Source organism: Saccostrea cucullata, unplaced genomic scaffold, assembly GCF_032062105.1.
Source record: "Saccostrea cucullata isolate Sc308-1 unplaced genomic scaffold, CSIRO_AGI_Scuc_v1 ctg3737, whole genome shotgun sequence".
In the NCBI taxonomy this organism is placed as follows: domain Eukaryota; kingdom Metazoa; phylum Mollusca; class Bivalvia; order Ostreida; family Ostreidae; genus Saccostrea; species Saccostrea cuccullata.
The window spans coordinates 32,336-51,572 of NW_026918422.1; the positions used below are offsets into that span (position 1 = coordinate 32,336).

Below are 19,237 nucleotides of genomic sequence, written 5' to 3' on the forward strand. Positions count from 1 at the left end.
AAGTAAACTTCCTTAACCCTGTTAACATGGTACATGGGAATATAATCAAATTCTTTTATTATCATAAAATAATTACATATACAGTTCTGTGACCGCTGACGTTGTCATCAGCCAGTTTGTTACGTAAATAATGTGATTTAACGCTTCAAAATTGTAAAAAGTAAGTTATCGTGCTTCATATTGAGTTTCGCTTTGGTTTTTGTTGCGGATCAGTGCTCACGAAAACAGGTGCGCTATGCGAACCGGAAGTATCTCTCTGTGTGTATGTACCAATGTAAAATGTTGGAGGTATTTTTCGGATGAAGTGATGGCATGATGCTATTGTTTTTGATGTAATCAATAGTGGTGTCGTGTAACACTGAATCTCAAACTGCTGCAGAGATCGATAGAGAGTTAGTGTGACTGTCGTCTGTCAGTAATTCACCACAGTACACAACCAACTGACTATAATAGCTGCTACTGTACCGAGGTCGTTGATTTATAGCGAGTACTGTGACGTCCCGATCAGTGTTACAGAAGGAAGAACACGCTCAGCCCCCCGGGGTAGTCTATCAGGACGATTTACACAGGGTCTGCCGAATATCGGGGTAATGCCAGATCCAATAGAGCAGCTGATGAAACACCACGACAAAAGTTTTAAATTATAAACCATGTAAACTGTCGACTGGATTGTATTGTTAATCCAATTTAATTATGCCACATAGGATTACTAATTATTAAATTCTTGTCTGGAGATGTTTAGAGGAATTATTTTAATCACATGGCTGTGTTTTCTACCAGGTATGTAAAGTTTCGCCGACCCCTACGTTTCGTCTTATCGTGTTGATCAACTTTCTTAATGCATCGTAAAAACCCTATATGAACGGCTAAAATTCCAGCGTATGTAGTTGGTCAGATAAATATATCAGTAAATTTACAGATGTGGAACTAGAAAAACAAGATTTCGTGTGACTCACAGTGAAGGAAAGGTTCTCGTTTGTACAATAATCATACGGAAAAAAATCGATTGTGTTTACATGTACTAAATTAACACTGTCGATAATTTATATAACTTAAATAGTAAGTCAAGTAAGGAACCTGTAAGTTAAAAAGTAAGTGGAAGACGGGTTCTTAACGTATAAAATATTCCAGAAAGATTTATGTGATTTATTAACAATAACAGCAGACAAGAGGTACGACGAGCATTAAGAAATTGCTGCAATCCCATAAAAATCCCAAATCCATGGGTTTTAATTATGTATTATCTGTCATCAGAAGATCTTGTTAAGGAAGATTATATAATTACCCATCCCCCTGGGTACATGTCTATTTATCTATAACCATCCTGTATATATCATGTATATTGACAGGTATAAACAGAAACATAAAACTACAATTTATCCTGCGGGTCAAATGGGTAGCTAGTGTTTTAGACTTCGTATACGATGTCGTATCTTGTTCATCAATATTCACAACAAACAAAGATTTCTCTCTCTCTCTGTATAGAAGTTACACAATTTGGAGAAATGACTTGGACTGACCAGACCTATAGAAGTGTAGAATAGTAGCTACTACTGATATTGAAAACTGCATAAGGAAAAAATGTATGAGCCATAAAAGTACTACACCGAAAGACAGACCCCGTCCCTTATCACTTCATGGAGAACCTTCAATTTAATTCCAATCCTTCAATTACTCGAGTAATTCCAAAGCTAAAACAGAAAGAATCATTGATTTGTGAACAGTCGGCAAACACTATATCGCAATGAAAATACTCAATACAAAGACGGGACATCTGTCCTTATAAAACTTAGTCAAAGTAAGGTTAGAATTTAGAAATAAGTAATTATAAATTATGAAATAAGTAAACTATGAAATAAAAGTAATTGTTTACTGGCATTCAAGTCTATATATGTAAATGGAATGCATATCTATAGACCTGTCGTATTTCAGCCTGGATTTCACTGCCCCGTGGTCCATTGATGAAGGATTCAATATTTTTTGTTTCCTTTGCATTTATATGCAAATCAGCTGATTATTCTCAATTTTCCATCGCCAGATTTCTTGAGCATAGTAGCTAATTTCTAATCAGCAGTTCGCCCCCATATTTCATCAAACGAGTTGGGTCCTTCCCCGCCGAGAGTCTTATGCTATTCAGATAATATGTAAATCAGAGGACAATGTCTCTCTAGCCGGCGAACCCTCTCAAGCTTCTGTAAAAGCTGCTAATGAAAATTAATGAAAACACACATTTGATGAGCTTTATTACTGCTGTACATCACAAAAATCAAAATTTACCGGACGTCCGATATTCAAGAGGGCATTCCTATTATTGATTAGAAAAAGAAAAATTCAAATGAAGAAAACCCAAATCTTCTGTACAGTTGATCAGCTAATTTTGAGGTAAATAAAATACCCCGGCATTCGGTCAATGTTTGTTAATTAAGGACTCTGATATTTTTTGATCGGGAGTAACATATCAGCCTCATTTTGGTTTATAAACCATTTTATAAAGAGCTTAAATGTTTGCACTATAGACAGCTTTAGGAAACTATCATGTTGTAAATTTTGAATTTACGAGAGGGAGGTAAATGCAAAATTTACAACATGATAACAATTATTATGTTGTAAATTTTGCATCCCCCCCCCCCCTCTAGTGAATTCAAAATTTACAACATGATAAAACAATCCTTAATGTGTTCTACATGAAATCAAATTATGATCGCTTTTACAATTTTAATAATTTTTCATTCGATATTCCATAAAATATAATGACTTTTAAGCTAAAAAAATTAAATTTTAACAAAGCAAATTGTAAAAAATCTTTTCGGCAAAATAATATCTTATACATGTAGTAAGAGCAGTAAACGATTACGATATTTGACCGGTTTCGGTTTTAACATGAGAACATTAAATTTCAGGTACACGAGGGGAGATATGGATGGACACGACGCCAATCAAACAACTAGTGAAGGCGGGGGGATCGACAACGCTGGCCTGCACAGTGGAGAATCTAGGAAGCAGCCAAGTAAATCACTAAAATAAATCATACAACCCACCCACCCCGATAATCTGGGAAACAGCAAAGTAAATCACTGAAATAATTCATACCCCCACCCACCCCGATAATCTGGGAAACAGCCAAGTAAATATCTAAAATAATTCATACCCCCACCCACCCCGATAATCTGGGAAACAGCCAAGTAAATATCTAAAATAATTCATACACCCCACCAACCCGATAAACTAGGAATTACCCAATCAAATCACTAAAATAATTCATACACCCCACCCACCCCCTGAAAATACCCTGGTATTTTATACGTATATACTGAAGACAATTTTTTACTCCAATACTTCTAGTCAAAAGTGTTTAAACATTCCCCGTAATGCCCAGCAGAAAAAAAGACATCAATCTAAAGAAAAATTATATATACAGAGATTTTCACATCAATAAGGATTTGAAACATCAATTAAGATATGTTTGTTTATTTGTACAATTTGAACACGAATGTTCAGCGCCAAGGGGGCTATTCTATATTTCAATTTCAATTTCTTTATTGATTCACCAAACATGTTGGCATACAACCATGTTACATAAAAAAGACAAATAATAAAATACATACATACATGCAAGTGTATGGATCAGTGAAGTCAACTACCGGTATGCAGTTGTTTACAACTTGAAGATTAAACATAATCATTATACAAACAGTGTATCCCCATTTTCAAAAGTGAGTTATCTCCCCTCAAAATCGGAACTCTTCTACACTAGCATAACTTCCGCGGACTACGCATTACAAAAATCCAACAAAATAGTGATCAACTTACACGCTGCATTTAAAAATTTTAAAAGAAAGAAACGGTTTGCAATTTTTTTTAGATAATAAGCGATTGTATTGTTACCCACCCACCCCCTTTCTAGACAGCTATACGAATTAGCCAGGCACGTAGCATCGTCTTTAAAAGGGGGGGGTGGCAGCCAAAGAAATATTTTTTTCTTACCTAGAAAAGTAGACAAGCAAAGAAAAACCTTGCCCAAAGTCGAAAAAGCTACTTATTTCAGTACCAGTTCCTTGGCATACAATACTTATTTCCCCTTATATAACTTTACCGTAGTATAAACTGTGTGTGTGGCAAGGGGGGGTGGCAACATGTCTTTTAACGAACATTTTCAATAGAAAAAGTAATATTGGGGAAAAAGTGGGGGTGGGGCTAGGCCCCTTGACCCCCCCCCCCCCCGTTGCTACTTGCCTGTTAGCTGGCAAACAACTTCATCAGAAATTTGCAATTTTAATGTACGTTAACTATTGTAATTTTTTCTTAAAATCTTACATGTATAATCTACGGGATACATCTTATTTATGTTTTTAAAAAGATAATTTACAAAGTACACGTAAGTTTTTAATAAGCGGTGTGGTGAAACCGGGAAGATGAATTTCGCTGGATGTCAGTTGAGTGTGTTACACACTTGAACTCAGAACTGACCATTAGAATGTTTCAAATCAACTTTCATGCGAATTTGATTGACACTGAGGTGACGCACGAGGGTTTTGAGCGTACAGGTACAGAGAACGAATTTGTAAATGGATTGGACAGTTGAATATGAACCAAAGTTGTGGAAATTAAAAATTATTAGAATAAAACTAAAAATTCTTATATTTGATCTGCACATTTTGTAAATAATGATGATCCGTCTGCAGAACATCCACTACCGAAAATTAGCTTTTGTTTTGTATTTTTTTTTAAATAGGCCTATTCGAATATGTATCAGCATTTTATCAGTAATTTGTTTCGTTTTTTTTGTAAGGGGGGGGGGGGCTTACACAGTGCCTTATTATACTTCTATACAGATTAATACAAATCCAGAAAGAGACTATGAGTGGGCAATTTAAAAAAAATACGAATCAGTTAAGATTTCTTTTTATTCACAAACACAATAACATTTTTCCATATGACAGAGGCATTACACCATGAACATGTTTACATCAAGAACGTCCGCGGAAGTGACTTTATTTATAGCGCATGCGTATTAAACACAGTAAAAGAGTTCCTTTCAGGGGAAATAACTCACCTTTTGAAAATGGGAAATTGTGGACAGTAATGAAATTGTTTTTCCAGATATATCATAACATTTTACGTTTGAAATCGTTCATTGAAAGTCTGCTTGGCCCTCAACCCCTCTATTTTCGCCCCCATAAAGTTAAATCACGGTATATTGTTAATACCTGTATATGATCATATATAAATAAATTTGATTGTAAAAGAAAGTTGAAACCTAAACCTCGACCCCCCCCCACCACCCCCTGGAAAGCGGACGTTTGAGTCCCCCCCCCCAAACAATAAATACTACGTGCTTATGGATCATATATTGTAAATTGAAACATGTACTCTCATAATAAAAAATAAAAATTGTCTCGAAATTTGAATACATACGGGCTTGGTTAGCTTTTGTACAATTGCATGCGTAAGAGATTCAATTCCCTTCTCTAATTTTCCCTGCAGCCAGCAGTTTATTTCGGTTTTTGAGCCATAAATTAAGCCAGATTGAGATAATGCCCAGATAATGACCAATACTATCTCTGTTCCAGGTGATGTGGTTTGGACCACAGATGAATGTTTTGTTTCTTGGTGAGACTCCAGTCACCTCTGATATCCGCTTTAGTCTGAAGCGACCTTACTCTAACTCCTGGTACCTCGTCATTAGGAACGTCAAGATCGGGGACAGCGGGGTGTATAAATGTGAAGTCAGATACCCCGTCACCTTGACCAAAAATATCACACTACAAGTTCAAGGTGAGTACTCCCAGGGATAAACTTCAAGTCTGCTGGGTTCTTATGCAGCTGGAGTGGTAATGACCGTATAGCGGGTTATTTAAGCGGGGTGCTAATTTTGGCGTTTTGATGACAGTCCTCTAAAATTTTCATCGCTAAAATAGTCAGTACTCTTCTTAGTGTCCAACTGCAAAGAGCTGAATCCTGCGTCCGCTAAAAAAATTACGCCAAAATTATTGGCATACCTTTGAGCAGGCAAAACGCCAAAGTTTACACCGGCCAAGAAAACCTGCATAGATACGGTATGACATTCACCAAAAGCAAGTAGAAGTTTCTTTTTATGCTTCATAATCGAAGATTCTGGGATATATAGTTTTTATCCTTTCGTCCGTTTATCTGTCTGTCGATCCTTGTCTGGTTGTCCTCTGCCCATAGCTTATTAGTGGGTGGGGCTTTTTTGTGAAGGTTGGCATCTCCAGTGGAAATAAAACTTAGAGTAAAAATGAACATGCAGATAGTAAATAAGCAAAAATAATGGCGGTGTTCATTATGGGTCTCAACTAAATAAAATAGCAGTACACTTAGAAGAGCAATCAAAACGTGTGTTAGTTGGGGACTGGGGATCGGTATCCCTATCAATAGTTCTAGTCAATACATTTTAGTATATGATTGAATAATTTCCTTCTCTCTGATTGGCTGAGATTCAACTGTGTTAGAAAAATAATACGTTGTATTGACCTGCACGTGACGTTCCAGGTCAATACAAGGAATTATTGCAGGTCAATATAAGGAATTATTGACCTATTCAATTTTTTCTGTTACAATGTGTTCTTTTTGAAATTTCTGTAAACAATTAAAACTTTCCATTAAACTTGGCACACAAATAGACTACACTAAGATACATAATTTTTTGCATCGGTTTTTGATTTCGATGAACGGTGTTGCCGTGGTTACTAAAAATAGAAATTTCTGTGAAATTCTTTCAAAATGCTACTCCTCCTACAGTTTTGGTCTGATTTCAATATAACTTGGCACAAAAGTTACACTTACATAATTTTTTGCATCGGTTTTTGATTTCGATGAACGGTGTTGCCGTGGTTACTAAAAATAGAAATTTCTTTGAAATTCTTTCAAAATGCTACTCCTCCTACAGTTTTGGTCCAATTTCAATATTACATGGCACACAAGTAGACTACACTAAAATACATAATTCTGTGCATCGGTTTTTGATTTCGATGAACGGTGTTGCCGTGGTTACTACAAATAGAAATTTCTTTGAAATTCTTTCAAAATGCTACTCCTCCTACAGATTTGGTGATTTCAGTATAACTTGGCACACAAGTAGACTACACTAAGATACATAATTCTGTGCATCGGTTTTTGATTTCGATAAACGGTGTTGCCGTGGTTACTAAAAATAGAAATTTCTGTGAAATTCTTTCAAATTGCTACTCCTCCTACAGTTTTGGTCTGATTTTGATATAACTTGGCAAACAAGTAGACTACACTAAGATACATAATTCTGTGCATCGGTTTTTGATTTCAATGAACAATGTTGCCCATGGTTACTAAAAATAGAAATTTCTGTGAAATTCTTTCAAAATGCTACTCCTCCTGCAGTTTTGGTCTGATTTCAGTATAACTTGGCACACAAGTAGACTATACTAAGATACATAATTCTGTGCATTGGTTTTTATTTTGATGAGTGGCAAGGATCATTTTTCTATTTATTGCTGATTTAAAGTCTCAAGTCCCAACTGCTACTTTTCTCTTCCTTTGTTTTAAGTATAAACCAGTAGAGCTACAGTCTCGACAGAGACTTCTGGTTTCTGTTACAATGTGTTCTTTTTGAAATTTCTTGTTAAAACTTTCCATTAAAGCAAAGAAACAGTCTCGTAGGAGTTTGCTATCATTTAATCATATAGTAAAACAGTTATTGCTGTTTTTTTGCGGTCAATACAATGATTTAGCCACCTTCGAAGTACTATATTCACTTCGCCCTTCGGGCTCAGTGAATATTATACTCCTCAGGTGCCTAAATCATCGTATTGACCTAAAAAAAACAGCAATAATTGTATAATAGTGCATGGGCCATATATTTGTAAGTTTATGGAGGGACATATCAATAGAACTAGTTATTATAAGTTATGGTGAATCCAGATCAACAGTTCTAGTTATTTATAAGTTATGGTGGGCCATATCAACAGTTCTAGTTATTTATAAGTTATGGTGAATCCAATTCAAGAGTTCTAGTTATCTGTAAGTTATAAATAACTACAGAACTGTTGATGTGGCCCACCAGACCTTATAAATAACTAAAACTGTTGATATGGCCAACCATTACTTATAAATAACTAGAACTGTTGATATGGCGAACCGTTAATTATAAATAACTAGAACTGTTGATATGGCCAACCATTACTTATGAATAACTAGAACTGTTGATAAGGCCAACCATTAATTATAAATTATTAGAACTGTTGATATGGCAAACCATTACTTATAAATAACTAGAACTGTTGATATGGCTAACCATTACTTATAAATAACTAGAACTGTTAATATGGCAAACCATTACTTATAAATAACTAGAACTGTTAATATGACCAACCATTACTTATAAATAAAAAGAATTGTTGATATGGCAAACCATTACTTATAAATAACTAGAACTGTTGATATGGCAAACCATTACTTATAAATAACTAGAACTGTTGATATGGCCAACCATTACTTATAAATAACTAGAACTGTTGATATGGCGAACCATTAATTATAAATAACTAGAACTGTTGATATGGCCAACCATTACTTATAAATAACTAGAATTGTTAATATGGCAAACCATTACTTATAAATAACTAGAACTGTTAATATGACCAACCATTACTTATAAATAACAAGAATTGTTGATATGGCAAACCATTACTTATAAATAACTAGAACTGTTGATATGGCTAACCATTACATATAAATAACTAGAACTGTTGATATGGCCAACCATTACTTATAAATAACTAGAACTGTTGATATGGCCAACCATTACTTATAAATAACAAGAATTGTTGATATGGCTAACCAATACTTATAAATAACTAGAACTGTTAATATGGCAAACCATTACTTATAAATAACTAGAACTGTTAATATGACCAACCATTACTTATAAATAACAAGAATTGTTGATATGGCAAACCATTACTTATAAATAACTAGAACTGTTGATATGGCCAACCATTACTTATAAATAACTAGAACTGTTGATATGGCCAACCATTACTTATAAATAACAAGAATTGTTGATATGGCAAACCATTACTTATAAATAACTAGAACTGTTGATATGGCTAACCATTACTTATAAATAACTAGAACTGTTAATATGACCAACCATTACTTATAAATAACAAGAATTGTTGATATGGCAAACCATTTCTTATAAATAACTAGAACTGTTGATATGGCTAACCATTACTTATAAATAACTAGAACTGTTGATATGGCTAACCATTACTTATAAATAACTAGAACTGTTGATATGGCCAACCATTACTTATAAATAACAAGAATTGTTGATATGGCAAACCATTACTTATAAATAACTAGAACTGTTGATATGGCTAACCATTACTTATAGATAACTAGAACTGTTGATATGGCAAACCATTACTTATAAATAACTAGAACTGTTGATATGGCTAACCGTTACTTATAGATAACTAGAACTGTTGATGTGGCAAACCATTACTTATAAATAACTAGAACTGTTAATAATTGGCCAACCATTACTTATAAATAACTAGAACTGTTGATATAAGTATTGTTTTAATGTTCATTTACAGTGGCCCCTCGGATCCTCCCGACCTTGTCCAGTGGTGACAAACAGGTACAGGAGGGGACTGACGTCAATATCACCTGTCACGCTACAGGATTCCCAGAACCCAAAATCATGTGGCATTTTATCAGAGGCAACACAGAAACACGTTAGAAATAATTCTGTCACTGATATATTAGCTCTTTAAATGAAATTAACATTACTAAGGTGAAAAAAGGCTTGATTATTCTTCGAAATTTTCTATCACTTTTAAATTTGCATCATTCTGGTGTCTTTGCTATAATACATGTTTCTGTTTTACAGAACTTGATACCGGACCACAATTGTCAATATCCAACATCAGCAGAGAACAGACTGGTATCTACAGATGTACAGCTTATAATACCGTCACCCCTAGTGCCACTCACGATATCAGGATGGACGTCGAATGTAAGTAACTAGTAAGCTGAATGAAAATAAATTATGTGCTTCTTTTTGGTAATTAAACTTTTATTAAATTATTATTACAAGTTACCAACATCTTTCACCTGTTTGACATATAAATGCACTGGTATTGTCACAGGTGGAGAAAAATTAAATTTCTACTGGGATTTGAACTTAGGACCCTCTAGCTTGTATCAATTTGATAATGTTCATCTTTTTCAGATGCACCAACAATCACCGTAAAAACCCCAGAATTATCTCAGAAATCTGGTAGGAGTGCTGTGTTAGAGTGTTCCGTGGTGGGCTTCCCCAAACCCGAGTATTACTGGAGGAAAGACGACAAGAGACTGGTGAGGGACTGGAACTACAACCCCCAGAACCTCCAGCAGAACTCCACGACGACCGTCATGAACCTCGTCATCAAACAGGCTGAACCTCCCTCGGGGTTCGGGATCTACTACTGTGTGGCCGAGAACAAGTATGGGGAGGCAACTGGCAATGTCACATTACATGGTCAGTGCCTGCATGGAGGCTTATATTCTTAAAAAGTCTCTTACTGTCTTTTTTTCTGTAGTCAAACACTGTTCTCAAAAAAATGTAGTACCTTACAGAAAATTCCAACATTGATTATGCTACTGAGGTAGTACATGTACTTCAGTTGAACAGTAAATTAAAATGATTTAAATCAAAGAATTTAACCTTATTTAAAACAAGAGGCCCAGGGGCCACATCGCTCACCTGAGCAATTGGCTAGGGAAAAAGCACATAACAGATCAGAACTGAAAGCTAACTGAGGTTGGGGGGCTATAGGATTATATAGGGAAAGCAATTTTTTAGCCATTTAAACAAACTAGAATCTACACTACCTGAGGTTGATTCCCTATAAATATCACTAAGCATGGCTTTGAAGTACTTGAAAAGAAGATTTTAAAAGGTTTCCCTATATATTCCTATGTAAAACTTTTATCGGCCATTTGGCCCCACCCTTCCCTTGGGGGTCATGATTTAATCAAACTTGAATCTTCACTACCTGAGGATGATTCCACATGAGTTTCATCTTTCCTGGCCTAGTGGTTCTTGAGTTGAAGATTTTTAAAGATTTTTCCTATATATTCCTATTTAAAACTTTGATCAGCCATTTTGGCCCAACCCTATCCCCAGAGGTCATGATTTGATCAAATTTGAATCTTCACTACCTGAGGATGATTCCACATGAGTTTCAAAAAAATGGCCCAGTTATATAAAGATTTTTTAAAGATTTTTCCTAAATATTCCTTTGTAGCAAGTTTGGTTGAAATTGGCCCAGTGGTTCTTGAGAAGAAGATGAAAATGTGAAAAGTTTACAACAACGACGACAATGACAACTACGACAGACAACGGACAAATTTTGATCAGAAAAGCTCACTTGAGCCTTTGGCTCAGGTGAGCTAATAAAAAACCTGAAATGTAGCGCATTATGTCAATTTGCCTTTGTTCAATATTTTTTCTCATCGAGTACATTATAATTCTGCTATGTATTGTTTGTTTTTTTGTAGAGATAACCACAACCACCACCACCACTGCCTCTCCTACAACCACATCCACCACCACAGAATCCACCACTAGTCCATCCACGGATCCAACCACGGGAACCTCCACCTCCCCAACCCAATCCTCATCCACAAAGAAGTCCCCACCCTCACCTCCCCTGACACAATCTACAACCAAGTCACCATCCACCACCACAACACCGCCGATCACCTCCTCATACAAACCGCTAGTGACCTCGGGTCCTCCATACGAAGTCAATTCACCCGGAGATCAAGGTATCAGTCAATTCATACACAGATTCTGAGCCTCTAAATCCTTAGCATACTCTTGTGCCTTATTTTTTTAATCCTTTACCAGGCTATCATTTTAGATAGGGAAAGGCATGGTTAATTCAATTCCAATATTAAAACTAGACAAGTTATTTCACACAAGTCATTTCATCGAAATTATTGACTAAGAGGGATGTGTATAATTAAAGTGAAAAACAGACAATGACTGATTCATTCTATATTAAGGTGCCTAGAAACCTCTATGCTTTTATCTGAGTTTCAACCACTAAATGACTTCCTTCTCTTGCAGGCAATAGCAGTGCAGGAGTGATCTTCTCTTGCAGAACAATAATCATACTAGTTGGGACATTTTTTCTCTTTTTCTAAGGACACAAGATTTTGTATTGTTTGTGTGCTTGTGTGTGTGTGTGTGAGAGAGAAAGAGAGAGAGAGAATGGGGGCTCCTTTGCTCCATGTGTTCATCTAGTCAATTTTCAACATTTCTAATGTCTCATCATATTATCTTCATTTTAATGAAACTTCAGTCAAAGTGGTGCAATATACACATTTTCCCGGAACTTTACACGATGAAGCAATACATTAATTTAAAACATTGATGGAAAAAATTTGTGAAGATAAGCTTAGATACATGTAGCTTAATTTGTTCCAAACAATTATAGTGCTTACTTGTACCTAAATTGCTAGCACAATCTCTGACCCTATACCCCCAGTGTATGTCTCATCCGATCAAATTTTCACACCATCAGAGCTGAGGTGTAAGCTAACTAGACAGGGGAATTCCTGATTATAATATGTTTTGTCTAATACATTGAGTACATGTACTTATTTTCAAGTGTTAACATAATTTGCAGTATTATGTATATAGAAATTCCATATAAATGAATTTTAGGTTTTTTGTGCCAAAGTAGCTATGTGTTTATTATTGTATCTCAGACTACTGAGCTAGTTTGTTAAACTTAGAATAATAATTTATAATTTTTTTTATTGTTATTTTAAAATGTCTGTGTATTTCTGTCAAAAATGTGTTTTGTGTATTTATTTCATACAGATGCATTCTAACTAAGTTTGTTTTTAAATAGTGACATTTTTTTATTTGACTGCCTCATTTTATCATCTTTGCTAGCCTCGAGTTTTCAGTCCACCCCCCCACCCTTAAACAGACCAGAGTGGACCAAAATCACTTGGCTAGCAAAGATGCATTTTATTTGTTTCCTTAATAATTTTTTTTTTACCAGTAAGGCCATGCAAAATTAATTTTGTTTCCTTATTATTTTTTTTTTTTTTTACAAAACATGATAAATTACAAAACCTCAAAAAATGATGAGGGAGGTGATTTGGTGTTTTAATTTCAACGTTGGAAGAATTTTTTTTTCATTTACATATTGCAAATCTGTCTGGTTGTGTACATTATTTGAAATAAATTTAAAATTGTCAAGTCTTCACCTTTTTTATTTAAGGGGGCCAACTGAGGTTTTCATTGCGCAATATTTCGTGCATCATAGTAAAATGAAGCATATTTACTGTTTTTACATGAAAAATCGAACAAAAAGACAAAGGGATAGCAGAGATGTGCTATTTTATCGGTATAACGATTTGTTATTGCGTGATATGTATCGGAGACCTAAATATCGGTATTTAGGTACATATTAGAAAGTCCAGAAATTGTTCATTTATTTGTTCAATCTTCAATTACAGAAAGTCTAAAAAATGTTGTAAAAGGTGAAAAGAACTGCATCTTACCAATCAAACATGATTAATTTTAGGTACATAAAAAATTCAAGAGCGAAATTTTGTTTTTCTAGCATATTTTAAAGAAAAATAATGACTATTCATTTAAAATCATTGTATAAATTCCTCGTAAAAATATCATGATATTATTGTGATATTTTGGGGAAAAAATGGTGATATATCACGATACAAAATTTTTGGCGATACCCATCCCTAATGGATAGCCAAGAAGGAAACATCATTCTTTCCATCTTAAGATGGGCCTATGAAAATATTTATAAACAGACAATCACTAATTTTGAAGAAAATTTTAATAAATCTTTCAATGGTACATATACACACAGATAAAATTCATTAAATTAGTCCCAATTTTGTGACATCATGAACACTTAGCTTTTTGAAAACATTTCTGATATTAACAACGCTTAATGAATGCAGGCTTAATTCTTTCTATAATTCATCTAATTCAGATGTGCAAGGGAGACTACTAGCTGACATCAAGTATACTAACATAATGATCATCATAAATGAACTCAATAGTCTTAAGAGTAAAGACAATAATAATTTTTTTTATGTTTCTATATGTTTATATGTATTAACATGATTACGGTAAATAATATTATTCCATATATTAGATCCATAACAAGGTCAGCTTGTTTGATAACCTTAACGATATACCTCTCTGTAAAACACACATTTAGACAATTACACAACAGCTCACTAACTTCAGTGAAAACTCTCAGAAAAAAAATCTAAAAATCACACTATCATAGCCAAAAATATAAATTACTTAATGTGAAATCTGTGCTCAAAATACATGATGTTTGTGTGATAGGGTCATATAAATAAATAGACTACATACAAATGGTATGAACACATTGCTCCTCCTCTATATCTAAATACTCGTCCTATTGGAGTATCTATCCATAGTTTACTCATTCTCACTGTATTTTACATTGCTTCTGAAGTAACTTGCGTAGGTAGAAAATTTTCTTTATAATCAGTAAAATAGAATCCTTACAATTTGAGTAATGCCCATTGGTTGAAGAGCTTTCAGATATTGTACATATACATTAAAAAAGTAAATATTGCTTACAATATTCTATTGATAGTATTACATTATACATTTATCACGTCTGAGAAGGGAAAGGTTTGGAATTTATCAATTTCAAGTTAAAACATTTTCCAAAGCTCTAACTGAAGTTACTCCGGTATGCCTGACTGATTGGAGGGGTAGAACCACTAAGATATATGGCTGGCCTGGAATGCTGCTTGGTGCTTAACTATTCTTCTGCTCCGGCTTGATGTTCATTACCTTACACACCCAATTCCCAATGTCCATGACTTCCTCCTCTGACCGTGTGACAAATGGGTGGCTCTGTAATAGACAGACAGACTGGTAAAGGTTTGGTTAACAGACTAAGGTCACAGACAGACAGGTAAACGTTTGGTTAAGACACAGAGGTCACAGACAGAGAGACAGGTAAAGGTTTAGTTACACATAGAGGTCACAGACAGACAGACAGGTAAAGGTTTGGTTAGCACATAGAGGTCACAGACACACAGACATGTAAAGGTTTGGTTAGCACATAGAGGTCACAGACACACAGACATGTAAAGGTTTGGTTAGCACACAGAGGTCACAGACAAACAGACATGTAAAGGTTTGGTTAGCACACAGAGGTCACAGACACACAGACAGACAGGTAAAGGTTTGGTTAGCACATAGAGGTCACAGACACACAGACAGACATGTAAAGGTTTGGTTAGCACATAGAGGTCACAGACACACAGACTGACAGGTAAAGGTTTGGTTAGCACACAGAAGTCACAGACACACAGACAGACAGGTAAAGGTTTGGTTAGCACATAGAGGTCACAGACACACAGACAGACAGGTAAAGGTTTGGTTAGCACACAGAAGTCACAGACACACAGACAGACAGGTAAAGGTTTGGTTAGCACACAAAAGTCACAGACACACAGACAGACAGGTAAAGGTTTGGTTAGCACACAAAAGTCACAGACACACAGACAGACAGGTAAAGGTTTGGTTAGCACACAGAAGTCACAGACACACAGACAGACAGGTAAAGGTTTGGTTAGCACACAAAAGTCACAGACACACAGACAGACAGGTAAAGGTTTGGTTAGCACACAAAAGTCACAGACACACAGACAGACAGGTAAAGGTTTGGTTAGCACACAAAAGTCACAGACACACAGACAGACAGGTAAAGGTTTGGTTAGCACACAAAAGTCACAGACACACAGACAGACAGGTAAAGGTTTGGTTAGCACACAAAAGTCACAGACACACAGACAGACAGGTAAAGGTTTGGTTAGCACACAAAAGTCACAGACACACAGACAGACAGGTAAAGGTTTGGTTAGCACATAGAGGTCACAGACACACAGACAGACAGGTAAAGGTTTGGTTAGCACACAGATGTCACAGACAGACAGGCAGATGTAACAGAAAGACAGATAAGTAGTGGTTTAATTAGCACACAGATGTTACATACAGCTAGACTGACATTACACAGCAGGTAGATTAGTAATGGTTTATTTAGCAGTTACAGCATACAAAGGTCATAGACAGATATTGATTCCTTATGAGTTCTTTCACCATGTTTAACTGAAAATCATAGTTTACATGTATTGGTTCAATTATATTTTAGTACTCTTAAAAGGGATTTATCATATATAACTGGTTTTACCTTTAAATTTACACTATTTACACTTTTGTACTGGAAGAGGAATACTATATGTCATTGTAAAAGTTTTATGTGTAAAGTTGGCTTCCCAATTTATGATTGGTCCTTGAGGATGTTACACACGAAATCTAGTCTTACCATTAATGACTGAAGATCTGCCCTGTCTGATGGCTTCTTCTTCAAACTGTTAAAAATAACATTCAATGGTTAGATAATGTACAATGTATATACGTATAAAATTAACATCATCAATAAGGTCATCATACGTTAATGTACCATAATTATTATACATTTTTTTGTATGCTAAACAATTAGACTCACCATTTTTCAACAAAGTCTATGAATAGGTCTGAGAATTTTCCTTTGGGCAGTGTTGGGGGAGGCTATAAACAGTAAAAGATATCATCAAACGGTCTCCAGAAAGTCCGTACACAGCATCAAATAGCACAGCTCATTAATAGATTGTTATTTCATAGTAAAAATCAAAACTGAAGAAAATAATATTATCAAATGTTCACAATGAAATTCAATTAGGCTTTTGATTTGATTTTGAAATGTTATTGAAGCTGTCTTTTCTGAGCAGATTACAATTATTTCACTAGCGCTGTTAATCTGTGCAGCTTTACCGAAAGGCTGCTCTGTGTCTCTCATGCAAATAATTAATACCAGCATACAGTGCATCATGTAATCATGTTCCTTGTGAAAAGTTCACATGTTATACATCTGTATATATACGTGTATACATACACAACATGTACTATTCTTCTCCGTTAAATAAAGATTTGCGTGGGATATTATTTATAGATACATGTATGGTTACATACATATACTTTCCATGCCAAAATTACCTGTGGTAAATAGGGATGTCATTAAAAAATGCACTTAACAACATGTATAATTTAAAATCATACCAAAAGCACAATAAATAAACCAAGGGGAAAAACAACAAAAAGTATAATGTGACAAACAAAAATTGTTTTGTTTCAAAATCAGTATTTTAGAAAGTGCTTCGAAATACACACTTTGTGCTTTGCTTATATTTGTGAAAGAACAAACTACTGTAAATAAATAAAAACTTCCAGTTAAATTAATGACTTTAGGAAATAAATGCTTAAAAGAACAAAATTACTCACTAAAACTACATGTGTAAAAAATTTGAAGCCAAAATAATTCTCTTATACCAAAAAAGAAAAAAAAATACTGTTTTTCATTTAAATTTTCCTCTGTATTATAATACTGTAGAAGAACTTTTTTTCGTGCGGTATTAATTTACGCTATGTACCCGGTCACAATCTTTCCGCGGAAATTTGTCCATGCGTACTTAATATAAATGTAAGGCATATAGTGACAGTTGAAGAAATCCGCGTAATTTTCTACCCGCGGATTAAACAGAAATTGATATTCCGTGGAATTATGACCCCGTGGAAAAAAGTACGTCTACAGTAAATTTAACTAATATGTCATGTCTTTCTTGATACATTTAAATTGTATTTATTTGATTCATTGAAAAGAAAATTGATCCAGTAAAGAAAAACTAATTGTGTGTGTGTTGTTTATCAGTTCCATGGCAAAAATACACAATTCTTCAAGAAAAGCATGTATAGACATTCAAAATTAAAAGTTTTGGTGCAGTTAAACAAAAAAAATGGGTAAACCATTGTTTGAGGAGCAACTTGACTTAAAAGGTTGATGCTTAGTACCAGATAATGTCATTTAAACTTGGAACATACCTACACTTACACTTCTCATTAAAATGTATTCCGTTTCTATCAAAGTAACACTGCATGTGGTATTATTAATTCTATGAACTACATTAGTTACAACATTAACAGATGACACAGAGATTGTTATTATTTACGTTATCAGTAAAACCACTTCAGACTGCTCTCCTACACATACCTCATTAACAATATAATCTAAAAGCTCAAAAATGGCCATATGCCCGGCGGGCCAGGAAAGCTAAAACTATTTCTGTCTGAGCCTAAAATGCATAAAACAAGCACAGAATGATCACAAACTTAGAGTCAAGTCCACGGTCACGTGGCAAGCAAAATAAAACATTACTGAAGCCATGTGGAATGAGGGGTGAGAAGCATGGCCACAACAGCATGACTGTCTGTAAAGGGGAGGTCACTCTGTTAGGGGAGGCTACCAAGAAAAGGAGACACAGATTATAAACAACCTGAAAGGTCTCTTCCTTGGTATTTTGCTTCATTTTAAAACCTTTCATCATGGACAAAACATGATGAGGCAGCTTTTTACATTGTACAAAACCTCAAAAAATGATGAGGGAGGTGATTTGGTGTTTTATTTTATTGATATGGCAATAAAAAGGGTCAATGAGGCACCGTTGGAAGAGATGAGGGAGGGCCTGAGAACCAAGAAATTAATTTTTTTTGCCTAAACTCTCAGATTTTAATTTTCAACAGAATATTTTTTTTCATTCACATATTGCAAATCTGTCTGGTTGTGTACATTATTTGTATTAAATTTAAAATTGTCAAGTCTACGCCTTTTTTATTTACGGGGTCAACTGAGGTTTTCATTGTGCAATATTTCGTGCATCGTAGTAAAATGAAGCGTATTTACTGTATTTTACATGAAAAATCGAACAAAAAGACAAAGGGATAGCAGAGATGTGCTATTTTATCGGTATAACGATTTGTTATTGCGTGACACACGGTATTTAGGTACATATTAGAAAGTCCAGAAATTGTTCATTTATTTGTTCAATCTTCAATTACAGAAAGTCTAAAAAATGTTGTAAAAGGTGAAAAGAACTGCATCTTACCAATCAAACATGATTAATTTTAGGTACATAAAAAATTCAAGAGCGAAATTTTGTTTTTCTAGCATATTTTAAAGAAAAATAATGACTATTCATTTAAAATCATTGAGATCATGATATTATTGTGATATTTTGGGGAAAAAAGTGATATATCACGATACAAAATTTTTGG

General features: G+C 34.7%; 1 protein-coding gene and 1 long non-coding RNA gene across 3 annotated transcripts; one reads left to right on the forward strand and one right to left on the reverse strand.

Annotated features, from left to right (window-relative positions):
- Positions 1-110: 110 nt before the first annotated feature.
- LOC134264912 (lachesin-like) lies at positions 111-13,064 on the forward strand. The gene is made up of 8 exons (XM_062747166.1): positions 111-780; positions 2,901-3,007; positions 5,571-5,775; positions 9,597-9,737; positions 9,893-10,018; positions 10,235-10,525; positions 11,548-11,817; positions 12,122-13,064. The coding sequence occupies exons 1-8, from the start codon at positions 735-737 to the stop codon at positions 12,196-12,198; spliced, it is 1,263 nt and encodes a 420-aa protein (XP_062603150.1). The 5' UTR covers positions 111-734; the 3' UTR covers positions 12,199-13,064.
- A 789-nt stretch (positions 13,065-13,853) lies between these two features.
- Positions 13,854-18,215, reverse strand: LOC134264960 (uncharacterized). Of its 2 annotated transcripts, XR_009991660.1 has the most exons (4): positions 18,177-18,215; positions 16,599-16,660; positions 16,416-16,461; positions 13,854-14,938 (listed from the first exon to the last, which is right to left on the reverse strand). It is a non-coding gene; the product is annotated as an uncharacterized LOC134264960 (long non-coding RNA). The 2 variants fall into 2 exon arrangements; XR_009991659.1 differs by lacking the exon at positions 18,177-18,215 and having other exon boundaries at positions 16,599-16,767.
- Between the last annotated feature and the right edge of the window lie 1,022 nt (positions 18,216-19,237).